The sequence below is a fragment of the Mycteria americana genome, chromosome 5 (genome assembly GCF_035582795.1).
Source record: "Mycteria americana isolate JAX WOST 10 ecotype Jacksonville Zoo and Gardens chromosome 5, USCA_MyAme_1.0, whole genome shotgun sequence".
Lineage (NCBI taxonomy): Eukaryota > Metazoa > Chordata > Aves > Ciconiiformes > Ciconiidae > Mycteria > Mycteria americana.
In genome coordinates this window covers 1,254,904-1,272,621 of record NC_134369.1, presented here as the reverse complement: position 1 = coordinate 1,272,621, position 17,718 = coordinate 1,254,904, and the positions used below count along the sequence as shown (strand labels likewise).

At 45.9% G+C, this 17,718-nt stretch overlaps 2 protein-coding genes across 3 annotated transcripts in view; one reads left to right on the top strand and one right to left on the bottom strand.

Moving 5' to 3' along the window:
- Positions 1-13,592, top strand: part of GATD1 (glutamine amidotransferase class 1 domain containing 1) — a 27,687-nt gene extending 14,095 nt beyond the window's left edge. For both annotated transcript variants that reach the window (XM_075501790.1, XM_075501785.1), the window contains exons 8-10: positions 3,503-3,674; positions 4,602-4,719; positions 13,469-13,592. In XM_075501790.1, the coding sequence (XP_075357905.1) occupies positions 3,503-3,521 (19 nt within the window). In that variant the 3' untranslated portion in view covers positions 3,522-3,674; positions 4,602-4,719; positions 13,469-13,592. The remainder of the gene's footprint in view (positions 1-3,502; positions 3,675-4,601; positions 4,720-13,468) is intronic.
- TALDO1 (transaldolase 1) lies at positions 9,651-17,718 on the bottom strand. The gene is made up of 8 exons (XM_075501784.1): positions 17,533-17,718; positions 14,079-14,202; positions 13,495-13,602; positions 12,760-12,891; positions 12,134-12,309; positions 11,767-11,964; positions 10,578-10,723; positions 9,651-9,887 (listed from the first exon to the last, which is right to left on the bottom strand). The coding sequence occupies exons 1-8, from the start codon at positions 17,627-17,629 to the stop codon at positions 9,855-9,857; spliced, it is 1,014 nt and encodes a 337-aa protein (XP_075357899.1). The 5' UTR covers positions 17,630-17,718; the 3' UTR covers positions 9,651-9,854.

Sequence of the window (17,718 nt, the reverse complement as noted above, 5' to 3'; positions counted from 1 at the left end):
ATTCACTTTGCATGATTCAAATATATCTGAGCTCAGACTGTAACCTAGATCCCAGTGGTAAAGCAAAAACAAAGTCAAAAAACCAAAGGTCAGATTGTAAGCTTGATTCAATTATACTGAAATCAAAATTGAGCAGCAGAGCCCACAGTGGCCTCTAACAATCCTCACCTTGACACCATAGTGGCCATTAAACACACAGAAGCCTGACAGGGCCTGTTTTCCCAGAGATGTTCACAGATGCTGTGCAGATATCCTCTGTGAGGCCCCATGTGCGCAACCCTGAGGGCCTTGGGACCTGCAAGTCCCTTATCCTGAGAAAGGCAAGAAAAGAGCGTTGGATGCTGAGGTGACCCTCTGATGTTGTGCTCACATCAGAGCTGGACTCCTGCATGGATCACAAAAGCAAACCAACCTTGCCATTGGGTGAGAGTCGTGAATTGCTTGCCTTGCCTTTGCTTTCTGGATGGTGGAGGGGTTTTACTTATTTTCCCAGCAGAAGAGAAATTTTATCTTCAAATACAAATGCTGGATCATACAATTTCTGTATGCAGTTTCCAAGACTTCCAGGCTAAAGCCGTTAAGCCCAGCAGCCCTGTAGAGAGCAGCTAGAAAAGATGGAGCCTGACCCTGTCTCCTTTCCAGGCAGCAGCCATGACTGTGTTGCCTCAGCCCTGCCTGAGCCATCAAGTCCCCAGGGTGGGCAACACCATCAAACTTAAACCTCATCGTTGCTACTGATGTGTTCGAAAGAGCAAAAGAGACAGAAGGAGGCCAAACAGCAGTTGCCAATCAGATGAAGGGTTGACAGTGTGGCTAATGCATGTATAATAGCAGTTAGGGGCTGTTAGGCCCACAGGTATTTGGGGAGAGTCCTATTGCCTTTTGAAGATCACTGGTGCTGATCCTGCATTTTACGATAGTTGTTTCTTGGTAGTGTTGCAGCTTAGGGCCTGACACTGGGCAATTGGTGAGTGGTACACTATTAGTCCCTTTCCAGGCTTAGTCCGAGCATGCTGCTGGAGCTGGTTTGGTCACCTTTCTCTTGTGTTGGCAGATACCACTGTAAAGGAAAACTCTTCATATGGCAGGAGGCTGATCCTTTCCCCATTGTCTGGGGCTGGGCTGAGAAATAGAGGTCTTCTGATCCCAAAAAAGCAATCCTCCACTGGCTTTTCCACTGGAAAGCAAAGCACAAAGGGTGTTTTCTTAGGGCTGTTTCCTTTGCTCTGTGGAGATCTTCCTCAGCAGCTGCTGGCCCTGGCTGGAGGCAGGACGCTATGCTAAATGGATCTACAGTCTGACCGGTTAGGCTGTTCTTAAGGAGCAAGAGAGATGCACGTCACTTAGGCGATACTGAAGCCCGAGCTGTTCATAGTTATTAATGATAATAACAAGGAAATTTCTAGTTCAGCTATTTTAATAAGTAACTTTCCCAAGATCCTGTAGTTGACCTAGCAGAGGCTGATCCCCCCTCCCCCCCCGCCAAGCCATGGCACTATTTTCTTATATAAAAGTAGACTTTTGTGATTTTTTGCTTCTACGCAAATTGTGTGACATAACAACTGAATGTCCTTGGGGATACATGTAGCTGTTAAAGTGAACTGCAGAGGAACAGAGCTCAGAGCCTTGCTCCGTTCTGCTCCTGAAGCATTGTAGGGATAGATCTCCTGCATCCAAAGCTTGGCTGTCAGGGTCACTGTTTGCCTTGGGAAATCCTCAGCTCTTAGTTCCACGGGATGTGTCCCTTCCAAGCCCATCCCATCCTATGTCAGAGCACAGCCTTCCTGAACCAGAAGGAAGACAGGGCTGAAGCACAGGCTTGGCCTCTAGATGTCAGCTGGGAAATGATGAGAGTCTGAGCACCCGGCCTCAAAGAGAGTTAGCTTTCACAATAACAGATGAAAAGGATTTTACTTGCCAACGAAGGTATGCAAACAAGTAATAATGCAGTACAGATACAGCAAATTAATGAGGGATGTGAAATTAAATTTATGCAAAACTTGTGAACAGAGAATGAAAAGAGAAACAAAAGTAAAAAGGAGAATACTAGTGTTCTTTCAGACAATTGTTAGTGTTGATCTAAAGAGAAATTATCTAGGAGGACAAAACCTATCCATTGTACCTTAGTTTCAAGATGGGTTTGGGTATCCATGGGGCAATGCTCTACGTGTACGTTGGTTCAAGGAGAGAGAGGAATGGTTGTGCTGCCAAATCTTTGTTCTATTATTTTCCAGTATAAAAGTAGATAAATCTGTATAAAATAATTGGGCAAAATCATATCATAAGGTAAAACATATTCCATGGCTCCTAAGAGCTCAGCAGTTTCTTCACACCTTTTGCCCTTGGACTGGCTGCCTTACCTGGCTTGTCCTTCCAAAACTTCCTGATCCTTTTACTTCCACATAAGCTACAGTAAAGCCAAGTTGAAGGGAGCTGCCAGTGAATTCATAGTTACTTGTATAGACTTAAACTACTAATTGTATCTAATCCTATTCTAATAGTTATCATAAGCTATTTCCTATATTATCTCATACTAAATATTATTTATAGGTCTAGTCAGGCTGCATGGTAGATCTGAAACTGTGAGCCATGTGCTTTGATTTTAATTCCCAATGCCTCAAGCCATGCTGTGGGCTGGAGCAGTGGTTCGTGGGGCTCAACCTTGTTGGAGAGCCCTGTTTGGCATCAGGATGAGAGCAGGAGACCCTGAGCCTGGCCATTGCCTGGCAAGGGACAGCCCTAACGTACTGCTGAAGTGTTGGGTGCCTGCAGTTGGGTGTCTCTTCAGTGCAAGGACTGGATTTTTTTATACGTCTGTGTGTCAGGAGCCCTTACAACGAGGCTCTTAGCTCTTACCTTGCTATGTACCTTAAGGAATGAATAATAAAACGTGCCATAGGGAGACCAGAGCTGAGCTTGGGATTATCTATCTTCTATTTTTTTTAATTGATTTGCTACAGATTGCACTTTTGTGTTGAACACATTTTCCACAGCTTTGTACAGAACATGACAAACTTTTTTTAGCCAAGAAGCAAAATCACTGAAATTTGTTATTTCACATTTTCTCTTTGAAATATACCTAATATATATTGTTAAAGGCTGCAGAAAAAGCCAGGAGATTAAATGTTGCATTTGACCCCAAATAAAAGGTATTTCAGCTTTTTACTTCCATTTATCCTGGTTCTCGTAAGTCCCAAATTTATTTGTTTCATGATTTGCATGTTTGTGTGTGTGTTTTTCAATTCCGTGAGCAAACCAGAAATCATTTACTTGCCAGCTGTATTCTGTGCTCCCAAGCTAAACTGTCTGCACAGTCTGTTAAACAAAGTTTGCTTTCTCCCAGGGGTTTGTTTTCTTAATATTTCTGCCACTTATTTCCCTGCATGAGAATTACGATGAACATAGGAGTTCAAAATATCCATTCAGATCACTTGCTGAGCTTTGAATACAGTCTGCTGTTGTTGGAGGCTCTAATATTTTAATGAATGTTTTTCTCTTGCAGGAATACTCCGGGCCTCTGATAAGTGCCAGGATCTCTGATGGCAGGCACTGCTTGCACAGAAACTTACAGTATCCCGCTGCGTAGGCAAGACCCGCACGTACGGGGAGATACAGCACTGTTTCCTCTTGGAATTTGGGAACGGAGGATAGACAGAACATCCTTTTCCAGCCTGGTATGCTAGCAGACTCGTGGGGTCTACTTGCACTCTCCTTACAGTTGCAGGAGGTGTCTGTGAAGTCAGATGTGGGCTTCCCACCATTGCTTGTCCGTGCGTTATCAGCATGGTTGCGCAGCCAGCCCCCTCTCAAGTCAGGCCTGGCCCCACTCAGCCCAACCCAGAGAAATTCCTGCTTTGTTTGAAGCATGGGGTCTCTCTCCCTGACCGCCTCAGAGGGCAAACTACCACCTTATGCGTACGTGCAGTTTGTAGCACTCTGTGGCCTGAACCTGGGGTCTGGCACTTAGACTACAAACACCTGGAGGAAGCATACTGCAGAAGTTTGCCCTATGAGGAGGGAGGTTGATGGCAGCCCTCCGTGCTGGCTCTTCTCCTGGTATGGGGCTGGGGGAGCCCAGGTGAACCCTATCTTGTGAGGAGGGCCTGGTAATTGGGCTCAGGTGTAGAGCAGGTGGTAGAAAAGGGAGACTTTCTATCCCAAGAGGTTGGAAAGGTTTAGCCTTTGTGGCTGGGAAGGATTACTGGCTCTGGGTGCATTTAATAAAGTGCAAGGGCATTTTAAAATCAAATTTTAAAGTGTATGTATTGGTTCTTTGGAATTTACACACACAGACATTTTATTTGCCCCTACTTGCTGCGTCCAAGCTTGTCCTTGTGACTGTGATAGCTAAAAATCTTGCTGGGAGACAACAGGCATCTCCTGCTCCCAGTTTCTTAATCTGAGGAGGTATGGAGATCTGGGAAGCCACTAGGAGGAGTTTGTAAGCTGGGCTCAGACAGGATCCTGGGAGAGATCTCTTCATGTCCTGAAGAGAGATGAAGTTGGGGAAGAGTTACGGGGTAAAGGTGCTCTGTGTGACTGGATAAACAGGCATACAGGCTGAAGGCTTATGTAGTTGTTGGGTTTGTGCTCCATTTCAGAATGAGTGTGAACTTTGTGACTTAGCCACGTACATCAGTCACCTCAAAACGTCTCGCCTGTGCTGAAGAGAAGAAGCCCCAGTGCTGAAATGGGAAACTGCAGCTGCTACCAGAGCAGGTAAGAGATCCTATGACAGTGAACATTTTAAGCATAACTTGTTCATCTCCTGCCCCCTCAGCTCTTGAGGGGGACCATGTGTCTATAGCTAAGCAGAGTAAGGTTTGACTGTTACTGAGGCACCTTTTCCTGCCTCCTATTCCCCTTTCACTGCGGTATTTTTTTGTCTCTTGAGCAACTTTTGGAGTGCTTCAGAGTTACGTTTGAACCCCACGGTGTTACTGACCCTGGCCAGCTGTGTCCCAGCTATGTGAGGTGACAGATCCCGGGGCTCTGCTGGTGGTGTGAGGGTGCAGAGCACTTGTCTCATCCAGGAGGAAGAAGGGGTATTTATTGCAGAGGCTCAAAGCCTCTGACCGCCCAGCTTCACAGCAGCAAGCCCCCAAATTCTGTGTGCCTGAATTCTCACCCTGCCATGGTTGCAGGCTGGTTGCTCACAGAGACATGTGGTAGTGTCAGCTCAGCAGGGTTCGGGACACACGATTCCAGAGCAGAAAGCTTTTACTGGGCTCCTCATTCCTCAAGCGACCAACTTTATCTGTCAGTATTTTAGGGCTGACTGGGAGATATTTTTAGAAAAACTGTTGGTTTCTTTCTGATTGAGAAAGCTCCAGAACAAAGAGGCTTTGGGGAAGGTGAAAGGGCAGCAATTTGTCAGACAGACCTCACCTAGAAAAGACCAGTCCAGCACATTTGTCACTTTGAGCTGCCAGTTACTTGTGTGACAGTAAGGAGGTGGGTACCCTCTTTGGAGACTTCCCTGCATTCTCATCCCATGATGGTTCATCCCTGGCCCTGACAGGGCTTTTGTCCTAGTAGTCATAAACCAAAATCCAGGATGTGAAACGATATAAAATATGACATACACACATGACGGCATTTGCATTTCGAAGTCTATTGGTGTGTACTAGCAACCTATGTAAGGGCTTTGATTAAGCAATGGGTCCATAATGCCTTGTGCTTGGAGAAGTCTAAGGAGTCTCTATTGGAGTTCTCTTATAGTAAGAGGGAAAGATGCAAAATAGGTTAAATTGAGAAGGGACCCACCTGGGTTGTCTTCTCACAGGAGGAGGACTCCAGGCTAAAAGAGGATCCCAGGTATGAGAGGCCATAGGGAATGTGCTTCCCAAGGGCAGCAGGATTATCCACAAAGACCAGGCACCTTCCAGGTGTTTCCTGAGCTATTTGGTAGCCACAGAGATCAAGGACACAGCTTTCAGATGGGAATGACTTGATTGCTGAGTAAGTGCAGGATGGAGGGGTCTGGTGGGTGAGCTTATGTTGATGGCTTCAATCCATGGACCAGAATAGCTGCTTCCTCCCCTCTGGGCTATTTAAGGGCTTGGAGCCAGCCTTTGCACAGAGGTCTTTGGGCTCCGATTGGCACCACTTACACAACCTCAGTGGGGAAAGGGAGGCTGGCAGTTTGCCAGGCGTGTGATGTTGTTAAATTGTAAATGAGAAAGGATCCAGACAGCTGCGCTCCGCATTGCAGAGCAGCAGAAGAGTCAGAGAGAGCTGTCTGTGGTCATTATCAGAAGGCAGGCTAAAGATTCACAGAGGGTGGAGGTGGTTCAGTTAGCGGTCAGGTCCATGCATCTTCATGCTGCTAGAGGAGAGTGCTAGGGAGGCAGCAGTGTCAGAAAAAAAAAACCCAAAACCCACTTAAAAACTCTGTAGAGCAGTTGGTAGGACTGGGAAGAAGATGAGCAGCTCTGAGGTGAATGAGTTTGGATTTTTTTTATTTTTTTTTTTTAAGAAGAAAAGTAGTTTGCCAGAGGTGACTCCAGACATTGCAGTGTGACACTGCACACGGACACGTGGGTCACACTTGTCTCTGTAAGGGCCTGGTGTCTTCAGGAGCTGGGTATAAGTCACTTGCTGACCTGTGCTGTGATGCTGTGTGTGTGCAAAAAGCAAATTTGCTGGTAATGGGAAAAAAACCATTTTTCAGGCAGTCTGAAAGGACAGCAGCAGTCCACCTGCAGTAATGTAAGTCAGAGGGTAACCTTGGATTCCTTTGATTGTTGTCTACTTCCTAGTTCTGTTTGAAAGGACTGCATCTTCATAAACATGTGGCTTCCCCACTGACTTGTCAGTGACAACTTACACTTCTGTTTCTGAAGAGTTCTACACAAAATGGTAAAGACCTTTTGGGGAGTTTAAACTGATGCCACTTCGCTGATTTCAGTGGAGCCCTGCCTGTATTCACCAGATGTGGCTCAGCAGGTCTTCCTGAAGAGTTCTAATACAGAAGTCCTGTGAAATAGAATACGTACTCTGCAAGCAAAGTGGGAGGAAAGGGACTGGATTGCAAAGGATTTTTGGAGCAGGATTAATCCCTAGATAACCACCATCCATTTGGGCTGTAACCACCAGGTCATGTTCCTAGGACCCGGTCTTGGTCCAGATGAAGTGAGTTGGTTTTGGTTGTGAGAGAAGTAGCTTCTATACCAAAGAACTACTGTCAAATCCAGCTACTTCTGGATTTGACCCTTTGTTAGTAGCAGCTAAAGCCTAGGACAGATGCAGGGAAGTGATTGTCCATCAGATGCACAGCTGAGCTGTTTCAAGAAACTGGCATGTAGCTCTCCATGTTCTTCTGCAGAATAGATGTGTTGGTGCCCCAGGGCTATCTGACAGCACTGCATTGCCCTGGAATTATTTTTTTTTAATGCCAAATAGGTACAAATCTCAGAATGACTCAGCTAAAGGAATAAAAAAAAAAAAAAGACTTCTGTTACCAGTGGGCTGGTAAGTGCAAAGTTCAGACAGATGGTCCTTCTGTGTCGCATGTAGAATGAAGCTGGTATGAAGACTGACCAGCTGGGCTCAGTGCTAACTTGGGTAGCTTGGCTTCATGCAGCTTCTCTGCAGTATAATCATGCCTGAACCCTTCTATCTGTAGGAATGCAGTAGCAGCCTGAAATGCCTCCTAATTCCTTTGCTAAGAAGTCTGGCATTAGGACATGCTTACCTTGGTGTAAGACAAGCCAGGGCAGGCTGAGAATCATCCAGCTGTCTAAGTGGAGTTACAGCCTGTAGAGAGGTTATCACCTGTCAGTGAACATGAGGAAGAAAGATCTGTTTTTCAGGGAGACCAGCAGCTGCACAGACCTCTCTATACATCAGTTTTGTATTTGCCACTTCTACAGCCCCAGATTTTCCTTTTCAGGATATGGGAAATACCTGAGCTCTTCATCAGTGACATTGTGTTTAATGTTCACAGTTTGCTAGATTAAGCAGGCTTGTTGCTGTGGGGAAATATTTTTGTCTGGCTGAGGATCCCCATCCTACCCTGTCATCTGTTCCAATTATTGTAATAGCAGTTTTTAGAAAACACGTGGAAGTGCCTGCTCATGAGTTATGTTACCTTTCAGAAGTCACCTGATTGCTCTGGCTTGCCATGGGTCTCACTGGTCTATCATCTCTGCAGCTGTCAGCCTCACAATGGTGCTATGCAGCTTTATTAAAGCTATCACAGGGAAGTGTAATTCTGGGCTGGCTGAAAGCCTCAGTCTCTTGCCTGAGGAAGTCACGACTTCATACTTGTGTAACTGTTAACAGTTGGAGCCAAACTTGCCTGTTTTGGAAATTGTGGTCTGCTAGGAAGCTAGACCTCTCCTCATCTCATACTCTGGAGCAGAAAACAGATGTTGAGAAAGCTAGATCCAAAGCAGAGACTGCTTGTACTTGGCACCTCTGCTGTACTTGAAGTTCAGTTCCCTTTTCAGCAGGATACAAATAGTCTGTTAACAGTTTTTAATGACTGTAGTGATCCAAATCACAGTGCACACTTCAAACGGCAGTGGTAGGTCAGATGGCTGTGTGGCACAGTGGAGGCTGGGTAAAGATTTCAATGCTAGGTTGACCTTTGAAAGGAAGGGAAAAAGGTCACCTCCCTGTGGACAGCTTGCTTTCCACTGTGGCCTGCTTCTCCCTGTTACCTACACCTGTGGAGCAGAGGGGTCTAGATCAGTCCCCTCAGGCAGCTTCATCTCCCTCAGGGTTAGGAATAGTGCCAGTCTTTCAGTGTGGGCAGGTCCAGGGCAAGGCTGGGAGTGCAGCACCACATAGACATGTCTGATACAGTTCTGTTATCAGACCTGCATCTGGTTTGTGAGCATACAGCCAGCTGTCACTTCAGCTGAAACAACAGTTCCCAGGTTGTTATGGCAAGGGCCTGACACTAGTGCTGCTGTATCACACTGATTGTAGTGATCAGTTGTTCCCCAGGCTTGTTTTTCTTGTATTATTCAAGCTGGATAGAGCATGTGTGTATTACAGCCTCAGTGACTATATTACAAAATAGCATTGTAGCCTCAGTGCTGCCTTTTTTTTTTTTTAAGAGAGGCAACTTTATAATGAAACAGTTAATTGTGTCTACATCTAAACAGGAACATCTTAGAATCATTTAGGTTGGAAAGGACCTTTAAGATCATCGAGTCCAACCATTAACCTAGCACTGCCAAGTCCACCACTAAACCATGTCCCTAAGTGCCACATCTACATGTCTTTTAATACCTCCAGGGATGGTGACTCACCACTTCCCTAAGCAGCCTGTTCCAGTGCTTGACAACCCTTTCAGTGAAGAAATTTTTCCTAATACCCAGTCTAAACCTCCCCTGGCACAACTTGAGGCCATTTCCTCTTGTCCTGTCGCTTGTTCTTGGCTCACAGAAAGAGGAGAGGAAGGAGCTGGACCCTAGTTGGTTTAGTATAGGTTATGCATCTTGTAAGAGTACTTGTGGGTTTTGTACCAAGGAGGGCTTTTGAAACCTGTGTCTTCTCCTTAGTCACAGTAAGACAGTATAAAAGACAAAACTGCTTTCTTAACGTGTTAGGAGTATAGACTTAATTAGGCATTTAATACAAAAATTTAAAAAAATTAAAATACTGAAAATAGTGAAATGAACACATTACAAAAAAAGTCTCTATTAATTTGCATGTATTGACAAAAGTGCCACAAAATTTTGAAATTCTATTTGTCCCTTTGCAAATTGATAAAAAAAGCATGATACAGAAATCTATCCATACATAGCCTAAGACGTTTACAGGTAAGACATTTGTACATCCATTTAACCTCAGATGATCCACTCATTCAGCCTTGACCCCTCAGGAGAATGCTGATTTTTCTACTTTCCATTTTCAGCACTGAACATTCGGTCCTAGAAAGAGAGAAGTAAACATACAGCAGCTGAGTGAGAGTTTGGGAACTGGACTGTGCTTTAGCAATGCAGGCTTAAGTCACTACTAAGTAGCTGTCAGTCAACAAGAACAAGTGCCTAGATCAGGTATACTTGGTGTGTATTTCTCTAACCCCCCAAAACACAAAGTTCCATTAATCCCATTTGAAAGCCTCTCCATAAACTGACAGAAAGCTTTCACAGGGCTTGGCTATACTCAGCATATCAGTTCTTGGTGCCTCCTACCTACTGCCAAGTACAAGCATGATTTATTTCCAGCTCACTGTCTGAAGATTATTTATGTGTCTTGTACCACTGCTGACAGATAGCGAGTTTAGAATTAGACTTAAAGGACTTTTCACTTTGACAGTACTGTTATCTTGATTAGCTGCCAGGTTAAACACTGCCTTGGGCCTCAAACAGTAGGTGTGGCTGTATACATCTAGCATGAATTCTTTCTTGAGATGTAGTGAAGTTTACTAAGTTCACTTAATTTAGGTGGCCAGTTTGCTAGCTGTCTGTCCTATGTAAGGTGTACCGCCTGTATAAAAACCTGATTGGACTTGCTTACAGGTTCCTAATCCTTAGCCATACCACAAGGAACTGCAGGTTAGCTGCAGTACTTGAGAGGAACACGAGAGGTGGCAGGAGGCAGCATGATATAACATCTACCTTTAACATCCTCTCCAGTTTAATTGCATCTGCAGCAAATTTTCTGATCCCATCAGATAACTTCTCCACAGCCATTTGGTCTTCGTTATGGTGCCAGCGGAATGCCTTCTCATCCAGGTGGATCTTCTCAAGCTCACATGCCTGAGCTGTGCAAGGGGAATTGAAAAAGAAACAACCCATATTATCAGCTTATTATCAAATACCACAGGCTTCCTAAAACAGTCTCAAGATTCTGACCATCTCCAGCTGTTGAAAGATTTCAGACACCACTTTCAACATGACTTGCTACATGATCATACTTTGGGCTGCAAGACTGAAAATGCTCCTGATCTGGTTTGGGGGAAGTCATCTAGATAATCAGTCTCTCTTGAAATACAGTGTTTATGTGTATGCCATTATCTTGTATCTGCTTCTGAATGGTACGGTACTTTCAGGCCTATTATCAAGAATTATGCAACAGTCCTACAGCAGTGAGACATTCTAAGCAAATATGCTGAACAATTAGGTCTTTGATTATTTGGCAAGTACCTAACAAAAGCTCAATTGATAACATGCCTACAAGCCAGCTAGCACCCTGTAAGCAGCAACCCATGACTACAGCTGTGCACAAATCTCATCTTCTGAGTCGTAAAGTAGCATTTTAATAAGGCTACAGAAAAGCAAGAGTAGTGCAATGGGAACATACATTCAAAAGCATCGTGGCACAGTATCACTACATCAAATCACTTAGTCTTGCGTATGATTAATTTCTAGAGTTTCTGGAGGGAAGATACCTTTTGGCATGTCTAGAGCTAACTGCATCACTGATGCAACATTAACATAAGATGAGATTTGGCATCTTTGCTAGTATTCGGTAAAATTTCATCCCAAGCATATGAAGTATAAAGTTCCTTCTGCTCTCCCCATCCTCTCAGGAGAGGGCACACAGTATTTAGGCACACCCAAAACCCATCGTAATTCCAGTTAGCATACTTGGTGAGACCCACGACCCTAAAGTAGCAACTGTGTGTCAGCAGCTGAAGCAGTACTGTTGTAATGAGGCTACAGTATTTCCATGAGAGAGGGATCAGTATTTGTCCTGAAAGCAGAATGGAAGCAAGCACCACAGAGCTGACTGGAACCACATACACTTAACATTCAAGAAGAAAGGGAAACTGAGCAAGCTCATGTTACACAGAAGTGGACTCACCCTCTTTTACACTGAGCGTGGGAGTTAACTTGACATACTCTTTGCTGAGCTCTGCCAAAAGCTTGGGTGAAATAGTGAGATAGTCACAGCCTGTAAGTGCTTTTATTTCTCCTGTATTTCGAAATGAAGCGCCCATCACGATAGTTTTGTAGCCAAACTTCTTGTAGTAGTTATAGATCTTAGTGACACTCTTGACTCCTAAAAAGGAAAAGTCGGCAACTTTCAGAATAATTCATTTGAAGTATAAATGATTATTTAGAACATGCTCAAAACCAACATTTTTTCATTAAGAGGATTTATACATGTAAACTGCAGTTTGAATGAGTAGCTGTTGTATTTTTAACAATATGGTAAAAGGAAAGCTTACCTGGATCCTCTGAAGGCTCATAGGTTTTCTTATCTCCATTTGCAACATACCAATCCAGGATACGTCCTACGAATGGGGAAATCAGAGTAACTCCAGCTTCAGCACAGGCAACTGCCTGAGCAAAGGAGAACAGCAAGGTCATGTTGCAGTGAATCCCATACTCTGCTTCCAGAACCCTGCAGACACAAGCTGGCTTAAAACAGCAGTTTGCTCACCTACTGAATTTACATCCTAGTAACAAGCTAGTAGGTTAAAACTACTGAATTTCTTGAGTTATATTAGGAATGTGGTACAGTTTATAAGCTTTAAAGTTTTAAGCTAACAGCAAACGTTTTGCTCTGCCAGGCTCTGCTTTATTTAATGCTGTTCCTTGAACCAGGTGCAGACAACTTAGCATGATATTTCAGGAAAAACTGTTTGCGGCCTGGCCCTTGTATGAACAAACTTTTCCTATTTCAACAGAAAGCTGTAGCAGAGAACCTTGCTTCCTAGCTGTAGCCCTAGTAACAGATTTCCTGGTGCGGTGCTTTCAAAACAATTCTTTAAGTGGAGAATGTGTTTGTCAGGTGCCTGTGAACAGGCAGAAGCATGCTATGAATCAGCATACGGGGTACAGAAATACTTACTTGCCAGCCTGGATTCCTTCCCATGTTGAAGAGAGCTTTATGAGAATACGATCTTTACCAATTCCTGCTTCCTTGTAAAGGTCAATGAGGCGCCTGGCCCTTTGAATCATTCCTTCCTTATCAAAGGACAACCTTTGAAACAAAAGTAGGACTGCTTAAAACTGACTTTTCTTTTTTTTTAAATGCTTCCCCCAACCCCACTGAAAGACATTGCCCATTTTATCAGCATTTATATCCAATAGCAGGTTTTTGTTCTCAGAGATAGTTCCTGGATTGTGAGCCCATCAAGCAGGTGTATGACAGCACTGCCACTCTGATTCAGAGGATCCAGAGCTCAAGGTAGCTTTCCTTGAGAAAGTTACAAAGTTTTCCTCAAGTTTTTCATAATGAATGCAGAAGCTGAGCATTAGAAGTGAGTTGGCAATGAGTAGGTTAACAGACAAATCCTATGCAAGTCTTGAAATAAACTGTTAAAACAGATCTCTTGGTAGAACCACAACAAGATTACAAAAATCCCAGCTCAGTATTACTTGTTTTCATAAAGTTTTGTCACCAAGTTATAATCAAGCAAACCAAGTAAAATCCATTCTCTAATTAAACAAATATTAACAATATAAACTCTTGCTAGCCTTATAACAGTGAGCTGTCTAGTCAAGAACATCTTTCTCCGACTCACATCATGTCTCTCTTTGTATGTACAAATATCCAGGGTAACCCAGAGGAAAAAGAGCCAACCTTGCATCTACTTCTGTGGACACACGGCCAGGTATCCTCTTCAATATTTCAGCTCCAAATAATACAAAAAGTTTGTCACAAGCATTTTTGATCTGCTCCTCTTCTGACCTGAAAACCACAAAGAGCAAAATCATTTCTATGAGGAAAACAAAAGTGCATTCACACCTTGCCATGGATTTGAAGATCAAATTTCACAGCCCATTTAACATTAAATTCCAGAGTTCAAACAGCCACTTCTGCTCTGCTCCATGTTTATGTTCTGCCCTCTGTGTTCCACCAGCACTATTAGCCTTTGGATACCATTTCCTGTCATGCTGTCAACTCAAGAGTCTTTTCCTGAGCAGTTCTAGAAGGCCACGTGAGAACTGGTAAATGGAGATGCGCTTCTTCAAAGCGCATCTGAAATGAGCATGAGAAATTTTTCTTTAAGAGTTGAGGCTTTTTGGGACAGGAGATACACCTACGAGTACATAAGGGGAAAACCCCAGTACATTGCTAGTAGTACTAAACACTATTTGTATAAATAAGGCATCTGAAATACAGATCTCCCGAGATTAAAAAAAACCACACCACTCTTTACTTACCCGCCAAGTTTCTTCCCATAGGCAACAGCATCGTCCACAAGTTCCTGGTAAGCTGGCATCTGAGCAGCAGCTAGTATCAGAGATGGGTTTGTGGTGGCATCTAGGGGCTTGTACTCATCGATTGCTAGGGAAATAAAAACAGCCTGTTTACAACAATCAGCAGGCCTGAGCAATTAAAAGGATTTTGCTCAGATATGTGAGAATGTAAACACGGCTGTAGGATAGTAGCCTTTGTGACAGAGCAAACTAGTGCACAATGATATTTAAATACCACTGCCTGAAAGCTGGCCTGTGCCAGAAGTACCAGAACAAGGTTAACAGAGCTACAGTAATAAGACACAGCAAAGTTTCCTCACTACTAGAGACACTGCCCAAAAGAAATAAACTCCTAGAAGTGACAGATGAAGAGAAGTGGTACTAATTTTCAACCTCTCACATCTGTCCATATCATACCCACCAGCATAGCTGACTTCCAGGAGTCACAGGGGGAAAGTCAAGACCAGGGGATCTTTCTTCCCTTCTAGCAGTTAGATTTTGGGGGTTTGGTTTGTCTACAACCCAAACAGGAGAAAAACTCCTCTGTTAGAAAAGCTGCTAGAGCCTTACTGCATTTTAAAACTTTTTCAAACAGTTGCAGACCATTTCTTAGTATCTGTTCTTGTCATGTCCTCGTACTCCCAGCCTTCCTTCCTTGTGGGAGATATTTGAACCTTTGGCTTACCTTAAGCCCTGGACTACACCTATTTCAGGTGATACCAGTTGTTTACCAGAGTGGGCCATGACCATGCACTGTCTGGCCCTAATCGCTGCTGAGCTGCCTGGCACGCAGAGCCTGACTCAGCAAATGGGGGACAGCCTCTGCAGGCCCTTCAGCAATTTCTGCTTTCAAGCTCCCTTGTTAACACAGCTGAATGTTAAAAATAACAAAATATTTATTACCAGCTCATTTTCCTCAGCGTTTTTGCACAGGGATGAAAAGCCAAGTTAGAGAGTGCAACTTTATTTTTTCAGTCATAGAAGAAAATAAGTATTGTTTTTCCATAGCTCCCTCCTAGGCAATGATCATGATCCTGGAGCAAGTCCACTCTATACAAGCAGGGCCTTCAAAACACGCTTCAATTCGCATGGACACTGCTTAAAATGAAGCGGTACACCAGTGAAACTCAGTTCTGAAGCACATGCACTGTTTTAGAGAAGTCTGTTTTGACAGAGCTTATTACTACTCTCCAGCCTTGCAGCATTTGAAGACCCTTATGGGTCTCTGGCAACACGCGTAAACTGATCTCTGTCTGTCGCCCAGTTTTCCTCTCTCAGTCTTCCTTCAGGCCTGCCAGAAAGCAGTTAGCCGCCTGCGTTTTAGGTGTGCAGTCAAGCTTTCAGCGGGGGGTCCGTGACCGTTGTGCCACCTTTCCTCATTGTGAGCACAAAAAAGCCAGGCAAGAATAAGTATATACTGGTCCAGCTTAGCTAAAAAGCCAAACTAGTGCAGCTACTAGAAAAGCCACCACCACTTACTGCAGGTACTTGCTTCAAGAACCAGCATCCTTTCCTACACAGCACCATACCGACACATTTATCTATAAACAAAACTGGGAACTGGTGTTAGCAACAACTGCACCTTAACCAGCGTCAGTGTTTAACTTGAGGAGGGAGTCGGATGTTGACCGTAGCCTTATTCCGAGTGTAAGAAGGATCCAGAGGTGACAACAGGCAGCCAGAGATCAACCGCAAAACTGTTTCAAGGAGCTTGTTAAAACTTTCCCCATGGGCAGTGCTCAGCCTCCTCGCTGTCACCCGTACACAAACACCCCCTCGGCCATCACAGGAAGGGTTTTTTTTTTTTTCTGTTATGCTTTTTTGAAACCAGGGTAGACAGCGTGATGTTTTAAATTCATGCGGTTTCAGCATACGCTGGGCTTTAGCCAGGTCTGTCGCTCCTCGAAGGTACACAAATCTGACAAGGCTAAATTACCCAGTCCCTTGGTGTTTCCAACTCTCTTGATGCAACGCTTGCTCGAGCTGTGCCAGTGCTCCATACCGTTCATGGTATGGTGGTTGTCTGTCACGTCAGACAGGCTCTTAAAGACAAGTAACAGTTTCTCCCTCATCGGGCAACGCAAAGCGCTTGACGTACACCTTACCTAGAGTCAGTGCAAGTACGGAGAGACAGGCAGACAGCGTCACGAGGCGCGTGTCTGAGCTGTTGCTACCCCTGTGTACTCTTCATCTTAAATTTACTAATATCAGGCATTTGACGGTTGCCATTTAGGATTGTTTATCCATCCCCTATAGGATTAGGTAAGCAGCAGACAGATTACCGCAGGCCTCAGTGACGGCAGAACAGGATTCAAGAAGTGTCGCTCTGCGGAACCCAGAGACGTTCGGGGAGGGATTTTTCAGTTCTGATGCACCGAGAAAGTTGCCCGCCTGTGCAGGCGCTCGGGCAGCGGCAGCTTCGGAACAGGCGGCTTTATAATCGAACGCCACCTCCCTTCCTCGGGAAGGAGCGTGCTTGCTCGTTCTCATGAGATAAGGAAAACAAAAGCACTCGTGCATTATTTTCTTTGCTTCACAACTGCTTTGCTTCTGCCATTTGAAAAAAACAATAACAAAAAAACAAATCTACACTGGTTATTGGAAAAACCCAACTTCGTTAGCCCCACGGAGCTTATCCTGTCGAGCCTGGCACCTATTAGTAACAGCACATGGAGCTGAACGTCGGGGTCTGCGCACACTCCAGGTCAAACTGGGAAAAAACCCATCGAGGGGGCTGGCAGACGTGCCGCAGGAACTGCATCAGCCCTACAAGCTGCAGAGCCTTGCGTTCAAGCGAAGCGTACGGCAGGAGGAGGAGAAGCCGGCCCCTGCAGGCTCCGCTGGCGGGCTGCTGCCCGCTCGGCCTCCCCTGGGCGCTACCCGGGACCGGGTGGCTCGACGCCTCCCGCCGGGACAGACCTCACAGAGGCCGGGACTCCGCAGCCCGGACAGTGGATCCCGGGGAAGCCACGGGCACCACGCAGCGGCGCCTTTTCCAGCCGGAGACCTCCGGGCTGCCCTTCGCGGAAGCCGTGCCGCAGCCGGGAGCCGCGGCCTCGCGTACGGGGCGCCCCCCGGGCAGGGACTCCGCGGCACCGCGCTGGGCGCCCGCTCGGCCTCCGGCGCCGGGCGGCCCTTCCCGCGCCGACCCGCTGCCTGCGGCGGAGCTCCCCGAGAGCGGCCGCGGCCCCCCCGCCCCGCGTTAGCGAACGGCGCCTTTCCCAACGCCGGCCTTGCGCAACGCGCCGCGACCGGCACCGAGAGGCCGCGGCCCCGCCGCCTCCCGGGCGCACGGCGACCCCCCCCCACCGCCAGGGTGGTTCGCTCCCCCTCAGGCGCTCGACCCTTTGGCCGGGCGCGTCCACTCTCTGCGAAGGGGGGCGGTGCGGTGACAGGGGGCCCCCCCACCGCCTCTCACCGTTGAAGTCCCCGGTGTCGGCCACCACGGTGGTGTGGTGCTTGAGCTGGTCCAGCACTGACTCCATCTTCTGCCGCTTCACGGGGGACACCGACATTATGCGTGTGGGGGGGACTCGCGCCGCCTATAAGGAACCCTGCCTACCCGGAGGGGAGCCGGCCTGCGCGCGCACCCGCCGCTCGCTCC

Coding starts and splice junctions, on each gene's coding strand:
- TALDO1 (XM_075501784.1), bottom strand. CDS start 17,629: ATGTCGGTGTCCCCCGTGAAGCGGCAGAAGATGGAGTCAGTGCTGGAC. Junction 14,203..17,532: donor CGACACCGGGGACTTCAACG/GTGAGAGGCGGT, acceptor TTATTTCCCTAG/CAATCGATGAGTACAAGCCC. Junction 11,965..12,133: donor TGAGCCTTCAGAGGATCCAG/GTAAGCTTTCCT, acceptor TTTCCTTTTTAG/GAGTCAAGAGTGTCACTAAG.